Source organism: Myotis davidii, unplaced genomic scaffold (assembly GCF_000327345.1).
Source record: "Myotis davidii unplaced genomic scaffold, ASM32734v1 scaffold363, whole genome shotgun sequence".
NCBI lineage: Eukaryota > Metazoa > Chordata > Mammalia > Chiroptera > Vespertilionidae > Myotis > Myotis davidii.
In genome coordinates, this window is record NW_006294069.1 from 3,092,514 (window position 1) to 3,101,479 (window position 8,966).

General features: G+C 50.8%; 1 protein-coding gene and 1 pseudogene across 1 annotated transcript in view; one reads left to right on the plus strand and one right to left on the minus strand.

The window, feature by feature from the left end:
- Nucleotides 1-4,210, minus strand: part of CRK (v-crk avian sarcoma virus CT10 oncogene homolog) — a 30,712-nt gene extending 26,502 nt beyond the window's left edge. The window contains exons 1-2 of the mRNA XM_006768085.2: nucleotides 3,823-4,210; nucleotides 2,730-2,745 (exon numbers count right to left, since the gene is read on the minus strand). Of these exons, the coding sequence (XP_006768148.1) occupies nucleotides 2,730-2,745; nucleotides 3,823-4,048 (242 nt within the window). The 5' untranslated portion in view covers nucleotides 4,049-4,210. The remainder of the gene's footprint in view (nucleotides 1-2,729; nucleotides 2,746-3,822) is intronic.
- A 1,779-nt stretch (nucleotides 4,211-5,989) lies between these two features.
- LOC102758670 lies at nucleotides 5,990-6,973 on the plus strand (annotated as a pseudogene).
- Nucleotides 6,974-8,966: the final 1,993 nt, after the last annotated feature.

The window sequence follows — 8,966 nt, forward strand, 5'->3', positions numbered from 1 at the left end:
CAACAAACAACCCTACTTCCTTTTACCATGGAATCTTCTTGGGGGGTGTAAAACCTGTAAGTAACTCTCTGAAGAAGAACTCCAGAACCACTAAATGGAGGGATACTCTGATATTGAGGAGTAAAACATGAGGACCAGGTTTGAGAACTGCAAAGATGAGATAAACAAATGAAACAGAGATGCTGAAGGTATGAAGAGGTGGCATTGGGCAGTCAGCAGTCCCACAGGATCTCCAAAAAATTGGCTTCAGCAGCACAATTACCACCCTAGCTTCTGCCCCACGATACCCAAAATTAGGCAACTTTTTATGCTCCCTTCACCCACTACAGCAAGAGGTGGGGAACTCTCAGTTGAGCAGGTAATAGCAGGTGCCATTCTATTTCCACGTACTGGAGATGTGCCCGCAACCCAGGTACATGCCCTTGACCGGAATCGAACCTGGGACCCTTCAGTCCGCAGGCCGACGCTCTATCCACTGAGCCAAACCGGTTTCGGCACTTTCACAGCTCTTGATGCACCACATCCCCCTCCACTCCAGCACATACATCCAACATGCTGTTTCAGGATTGCTCACCAAACCACCACGCATTCTGAGACCCTCTAAAGCTAAGGTTTCCATTTGTTTCAACTCCTCTCTCCCAACTTCATAGTTACTTTCATAAGATTACCATATCTAATGCTTAATTTGTACTTACTTTATGCCAACCTCATTTCTAAGCATTTAATACACTAAAACTCATTTAATCCTCCCAATGACCCTATGATGTCCTCTTTCACACATGAAGAACCGAGGCAGAGAAAGTTAAGGAACATGCCCAAAGTTACATGAAGTAGTAAGTGTCAGGTAAGATTCAAACCCAGGCTCCAGAGCTCAAGCTTGTAACAACTTTCCCAACTTACACTTAATCAGTTTTGTCCATTATCTACTTGTCAAGGTTAGTAGTATCACATTGTTCCAAGAAAACAATAAAACGAGTGAATCAATGATTGCAAAGTCTTCCCAAGAAGTATACTTGACAGAGCATGACCCATAGATTTGACCAAACCCTGCCCTATGGCACTGGAGCACAGCCAGGGAACTCCCAGGCTACAAACACAACCAGAGTCTGCAGGAGTTGAGCACCCAAGTTAAAAATAGGTTCACTGGAGCCGAAACCGGTTTGGCTCAGTGGATGGAGCGTCGGCCTCCGGACTGAGGGGTCCCGGGTTCGATTCCGGTTGAGGGCATGTGCCTGGGTTGCGGGCGCATCCCCAGTGGGAGATGTGCAGGAGGCGGCTGGTCGATGTTTCTGACTCTCTGTCTCTCTCCCTTCCTCTCTGTAAAAAATCAATAAAAAATATTTAAAAAAAAAATAGGTTCACTGGAAAAGGTTGAGAATTCCTGGTCTATTTTATCCCTAAGCCTCTAAAAACTGTATCTACGCCATTCCATATAAATTCTACCTATATCTTATGTCTACAAGATACACTGTACTATCCTAAGCTAAAACCTCATTTTCCATATTCAATTTGCCAAATAAGGAATTTAAAAGCCTCTTCATCATTGACTTTAGATAGCAGATGTGTATTGTCTGAACACTAAAGCCAATTTCTTTCTCTTTTTGCCAATTTCTTGTCATCCTTTCCTTTTAGTCTTTACGCAGAATCTGGGACCCCAGGACAGAGACAAAAAGTGAGTCCTCTATGAGCACTACTGGGATTTCAATAGGAAACTGACTTTGACAGAAAAGAATACAGTTTAATAGTGTCAGCTCTCAAGTCAAAATTCCTAGGTTCAAATTCTGGCTGACCTTGGGCAAGTTACTGACTCTCTGATTCTGTTTCTCATCCATAAAATGGAAATATTTTAATAAATGGAGATCGTAGTCTATTTCTTATTAGATTGTTATAGGTAGTAAATGAGATGAGGTATATACTAAGTACTCAGCAAAATACCTGGCACAGAATAGACAGTCAATAAATGTTAGCTATTAATACTATGTATGTCTTTCTAAAATTCAGGTTTCTTTTGAAACCTCTGTGTGGTTTCAAAATGAAAAGAGCTTGATGGGGTAGAGTAAAAACAAAGATTAAAAATTCTTTACAAAGGCAACTGAATCAATTATCCTACATGGAAAATATAGAGTATATAGCAAAAATTATTACCACAATGTCCATGAATTTTCCACACTCCATCGACAAACTTTGGCAATCTTCACTTTCTCTTTTGTGCCAAGGGATCTGAACTCATGTATGTTTTGAAAGTGTGGAACTCAATGTCAAGGTAAGCGCAGAGATATAAAGTCATAATGCCAAGGTGTGGAGAAAGCCCAAACTAAGAAACCTGCCGGCTGCCATTTCCAAAATTTGCAACCAGTAAAATACAGACACAAACAAAATACTGAGAACTGTTTCAGTGACAGTTTGCCATCATGCCACTGCATTAACAAAAACCCCTAGACACCATGCAGACGGCAAAAAGTAGACTATATCGGGTATAGAGCAAATAACATATCACACTGATATTCCCATTTCATGTTACAATGCCATTAAGCCAACCAGTCGGAGAAAGACCTAGGCTAATTTGTAGACTTAATGAGCCCATACTCTCCTTGGAACTGCTGGGCATTAACAACCAAGAGACTGAGTACCGTGTCTCCCCATTTCTGGCCAGCGTAAATGAATCTAAATTGGGACTATTCTAAAAGGTGAAGTCTGCAAAGGCTGGTTCGGGAGCTTCCTGATTCGCTGGAGGCTGGCCTGGGTCTTGGCTGGTCAGAAGGAAAATGCTCCAATTGGGGAACAGTGAGAAGGCACTGGACTCTTGGTGCTGTCACACAGATGACGATCACCTCGGAATTACCACGTACCCCACAAATCTCAAGCACCAAGCACATAAACCTCCTTCCTACCTCCCAACAACTCCAATGGCATGGGGAAGACGGTCACAGCTCCATGAGTCTTGGCCAGGAAGACCCAGTGGCGATCATTTAAATGCTCAGGGCATCTGCCCAGCAGGGGGTCTGTCCCCAACATCTCTAGACTCAGGCCACAGTCCTGGACCACAAGACTGACAATGTGTAAGCCCAGGAAAAATGAAGTTCCTTTCATTCACTTTCAGAGAAGGGATTGTTTTCGTTGGCTTATTTCTGGTTTGTTTCCTGAAAAGAAATGTTCCCTCCACTAAACACTTTGAAAACGAAGACACCCGCCCCCCCAGCCCCACCCCTGCAACTGTGAAGAGTTTTCTGGGCACTAAGACCTCTTAGGCACGGTCCGCCCGGCACCGAGCTGGCCACAAAGGGCTTCCCTTCCACCGCCAAGGCACTGAGCTCACCTCCGCGGAGGAAGAGGACGGTAAAAAGTATTTTGGAAAAATGCCCAAGAAAGGAAAAAGCTGGCCGGTTTCCTGAAGGGTGTCTCCATCCCTCCCGGCCTGTATGCGGTGACTTCCTACCCAAGGCCATCAGCGGAGCAGGGCCAAGCTCGGCTCTCGGACCTCGCAGGAAATGTCTGAAGCCGAAAAAAGCCACTTGTAGGACTACCGGATTCCCTCTCGACACTGCTGCCAGGGGATGCCCCCGCAGTGCCAACATCCCCCTCGGCGCTCGGTCCCCACGCTGCCCGGCCCGGCGCTGGCCCCACCCTGGAGCGGAGCAGTTCCCCTTCCCCGGGGCTGTCCTCCCGTCACACCCAGAGGCCTGGGTGAGCGGCTCCTCCTCCCCCACGCACGCCCGCGGGTCTGTGGGAACCAGCGCCGGCAGCACTCCGCCCCCTGCCACGGCCACGCCAGCCCTCTGCCCACGTGGGGGTCAGCTCGCGAGGAGCAGCCGGCGACCAGGCTGGGGGGTACCGCGGCCCTCACCCCCGCCCGGGCCTCCCGTCCTGTCCGTCCCTCGACGCGCGAGTTCTCGGAGACGCTGAGCACATAGTCCCCGGGGCTGGTGCTCGAGTCCCGCACCAGGAACACCCCGTGCCGCTGGCCCTGCAACATCGACACCGCATCCTGCCGGCTCAACCGCCCCCAGTACCAGCTACTCCTCTCCTCCGAGTCGAAGTTGCCCGCCATGGCCGCCTCGGTGCCTACACTCAGGGCCGCCGCCGCCGCCGCCGCGCGTGCCCCTCCAGCCCGTCGCCCGCCGCCCAGCGGACCGGCTCGGACCTCAGCCTAACAGCAGCGCCCGAAATGGCGGCGGAGGCCGCGGGCCTCCCGACCGGAAATGACGCGCTCCCTGCCCCGGAGGATGCCGGGAAAGGGACCTCCGCCCGCCATTGGGAGAAGGGCAAAGGACGGGTCGCGCCTGCACTGCGCATGCGGCCTCATGGGCGTCGCCGCCTGGCGGGAACTGGAACTGCAGATGATGGAGAGGCGGGGCTTAGGGCCATGGGCGGGGCGGTCGCAGAGGTTTCCGTCTGCGCCGTGGACCGCTCGGTTCTTCGCTCCCCCAGGCTTCAGGCTCCTGGATGGCCCAGGACTGCAAGGCAGCAACTCCAAGACAAAATTGGAATAGGAGAGATGACATGGCCTCAAGGCCTGAGCTACCTGAGATGGTCTTTTTCCGACGGTTCCTCCAGCTCCTCCCTCCCCGGGCCACCTACAGCTCTTGTTTTCATTGATTCATTCAGCAAACAGAGTTATTGACACATTTGCCCGGCGGGAGCAAAGGTGAGCCCTTTGGTCACCGAATTCCCAGACTAGTGGGAGGAACCAGGAAACCGTCCAAAGGAATGCCAACTACTAATGAATAGGGAACAGAATGGGGCTCTCGGAACATAGAGCAGGGCCCCCTAACCCAGTCTGTAAAGGGATGCAAGAGGGCTTTCCAGCGGAGGTGGCATGTGCCGAATGAATGTTGAATGGCAAGGGGGGAAGGGCATTCAAGACAAAGGGGTGCCAAGCCAGATAGAAGTATGGAGTTCACTGTATTGAGGCTCTCAAGTAAGTCATCTGCCCAGATCCTTCTAAGCTCTAATTGTAGCCATAGGTCACCTCTCCTCTCCCTACCTTCCTGATCATCTCTGTCTCTGTATTCCACATCTGTGTCTGTGTTCAGTGGTGCTCGATGGTCCTGCTACCCCTAATTGCATTGCACACATCTGTCAGTGTGCTGTTCCTGAAGTACAACTCCGAAACTGTGGCCCCCCTGTGTAAACCTTCTAACCGTCTCCCGGTGTTAAATCTCCCAGCTCAGTTCACAGCATGAAACTGGACCACAGTCTCATCTGAACTGCTTCTACACAAACCTGTGTTTCTTCTTTCTGGAATGCCCTTCCACTCCTTTTGGGATCTCAAACTCAAATGCCTCCCTTTCCTGACCACCACACCACACCCTCTGTGCGTGGACAGCACTATGGTTATATTCTCTCCCCATTACAATCCTTATCCAGTGTACTGTAACGTTTCATTTACAGGTCTGTCTGTGTCCCGTACTAGAGCTCCTCAAAGGGCAAGCATCTTGTGTAGGAGGCTCCCCATAAATGTTTCATAATGACAGCTAACGTTTACTCAGGGAATACTGTCTTCCAGGAATAATGCTGCCTTTATGTGGACCATCTTATTTAATAATCCTCTCAACAACTTTATGGATTGGCATTCTACAGCTATCCGAATTAGCAGATGAAGCTCAGAGAGCTTAAGTCACTCAGACACAAAGCTGCTGAGTGGGGAGGTGAAAATCAAATCCTGGAAGGAAAAGAGAGCTATGGTCACTGCTCTATTCTCAGACATCTGAGCTAGGAATGGTGGAGGTGACAGGGAGAAGGTGGCAGAAATAGGTTTTATTTATTATGTATTTATTTTAGAAAAGCAAGCTAGAATTTATTGACCACAGCAAAAACATACTTAGGACAGTAAAACAAGGACGGGCATAGAAGAAGCAACAGGAGAGCCCAGGCGGGGCTGCTTTGGCTCACTGGGAAGTCAGAGGAAAGCGGCCCTTGGAGACAGGATCAGGGGTTAGCCTGGGACAAGCTGCCGCTGCCCATTGCTCCCCTGGTTGCAAGTCTTGTGAGGTCCCTTGGGGTTTAGGAGATACGTGCCTGTGGGGGAAGAAAATGGAGAAGGGAATGGCATGGACATGCTCCCTGATTTCTTTTAAATCAGTTAGGAGCTTGGTGCCCTGGTGGGGAGCACAGGGAAATGGCCACAGGGACAGACCAGGTGGTGGGACTCAGCCTCGTTGCTGTTAGCCTGAGCATCTTCACCTACTACACTGCCTGGGTGATTCCCGCACCATTCATCAGCAGCCAGCATGTCATCCACGAGAATTTCCTGACCTGAGCCTATGCCATTGCCACCACTCGCTGCTGGCCTCCTGCTGCTCCTGATTGGGGGGGAGGGGGGCGGGGTTCATCACCTATGTGATGCTTAAGGACCAGAAGGTGACCAAAAAAGCCCAGTGAGGGCCCAGTGGGGATAAGGCTGCCTAACTCTTCTCTGCCTCCCCTCCGGGGCATATCATGGGTGAGGGTACAAGACCTGACCAGGCCCTGCAGCCCCTTCAAGCATGTGCCCTGCAGACACCCATGGGGGTGGAGCTGCTCAGGACTCACCCTGACTGACCAGACCTCCCAACCCCTCCCCTACTCACTCTTCTAGAGCCAGGAAGTACCTGGAAGTCTCCCTCTCTCCCCCTTCTGGCTCAGGGCCTCCCTATCTCACCTTCAGACCCCCGTCACTTTATCCTCTGAGTTCTACCCTCTTGCCTCAGTTTCCCTCCTGTCTCAGGCTGATGTTGGAATTGGCAGGTTCTGAGACATCACGTGGCCTCCCCCGACATGTCCTTTTCCTCCCCGAAGGCAGCTTTCCCAGATCTGACAGCCTGGGATCCCATAGGACTTGCGGACCTGGAAAGCTTAGGGGGATGACTGACAGGCCCCAGGGCACATTATGATGGTCACACAGGGTCCCCAGACCTACTTCTCATTTAGGCCCAGCCCGTCAGCCCTAGCACTGGCCTATTGAGGGAAGCTGAACAATAAATTGATGGTGTGAAAAATAAATAAGTAATCCGTCAGCCCTGGGTTATGATCCTACATGAGTAACATTCCTCTTCCAGACCTAGTTCTCACACCCCTGGGCCCCAGCTGGGAAGGAGAAGGGAGCAAGGGCACCTTCCCTGCTGCAGATGACTCATCATGGTGACCCTGGCTTAGTCACAGCACGTTACCACAAGCCAGCAGACGCCACTCCCGTGTGACTTCTGCCCTCTGGGAAAGAAGCCCCTACCCCCCATTCCCCAGGACCTTACTGCCTGTGGGGTTCTGAAGCCACGCCTTTAAGCACATCCTCAAAGCATATGGGCATAAGGGGGGAGGGAATACTTTAATAGAAGAAAAAGAAGGAAAGAGACACAGGGAAGGAAGGAAGGAAGGAAGGAAGGAAGGAAGGAGGGAAGGAAGGAAGGAAGGAAGGAAGGAAGGAAGGAAAGGAGGGAGAAAGGGAGGGAGGGAGGAAGGGAGGGAGGGGAGGAAGAGCACCCATGGGGGTGGAGCTGTCAGGACTCACCCTGACTGACCAGACCTCCCACACCTGGAAGGGAGAGAGAGCTGGAAAATAGCGAGGAGGCTGGCAAGCAGGGAAGGCTCAGGCCCAGGCGCCTCCTGAAGTGTGTTCCTCCCTGGAGCACAAAGAATCTACTAAGTCAGAGGACAACCAAGTAGGAACAGAAGTGGCCTTGGGACAAGAAGGCAAGCCCACCCGCCTTTCTCTTTTCTCCCTCCTCCTCTCCCCTTCACACATCAGGATTTGCATCTATAATGGTGGCTTTTGCCCCACCGCACCCAACTTCCCAGATAAACCTGAGACCTGCCCTACAGTGCATGTGTCATTCCGTGGCCGCCGGGTAGCTCAGGTTAGAGTGTTGTCCTGAAACTCCAAGGATGCAGGTTTGATCCCTGGTTGGGTCAGGATACATACAAGAATCAACCAATGAATGCATAAATAAATGGAGCATGGATAGAGTGTCGGTCTGAGGACTGAAGTGTCCCAAGTTCGATTCTGGTCAAGGGCATGTACCTTGGTTGCGGGCACATCCCCAGTGGGAGGTGTGCAGGAGGCAGCTGATCGATGTTTCTCTTTATCCCTCTTCCTTCGTCTCTAAAAAAGATTGTGATTTTCCTCCTTAGGAAGGGCTCCTGGGGGGCGGGGGCGGATGGGAAAGTTACCGAAAGGAGAAGCAAAGATGAACGAGGGTGAAAAAGGGGAAGGCTGCACTGTTCAACAGAGAAAGACACCGAAGTTCTTTACCCCCCATCCTAATGAAAGGAGACTATTCCTCACCTGTATTTTATTTATTTTTTAAAGAGGAATTAACTTTACTTTTTATTTTTTAAATATATTTTATTGATTTTTTTACAGAGAGGAAGGGAAAAGGATAGAGAGTTAGAAACATCGATCAGCTGCCTCCTGCACACTCCCCACTGGGGATGTGCCCACAACCAAGGTACATGCCTTTGACCGGAATCGAACCCAGGGCCCTTCAGTCCGCAGGCCGACGCTCTATCCACTGAGCCAAACCGGTTTGGCCAGAGTTGCACTTTTAAAAGGGTGGTGAGTGAGGTGACATTTGAGCAAAGATAGGAAGGAGCTGAAAGAGTGAGCCACACGCACATCTGAGGAAGGTACATTCCAGAGAGAAGCTTTAAGAAAAGGGGTTTTACAAATTTGGACTTTGGCTGGCTTTTGCCCCACCAGCACCCAACTTCCCAGATAAACCTGAGACCTGCCCGACAGTGCATGTGTCATTCCGTGGCCGCCGGGTAGCTCATGTTAGAGTGTTGTCCTGAAACTCCAAGGATGCAGGTTCGATCCCTGGTTGGGTCAGGATACATACAAGAATCAACCAATGAATGCATAAATAAATGGAGCAACAAATGATCTCTCTCCCCTCTCCCGCTCCCCTCCCCCTCCGCTCCTCCTCCTCTTTTCCCTCCCCTTCCCCCCTCTCCCTTTCCTTCTCCCTCCCCCCACCAAAAGAAAAAATCAA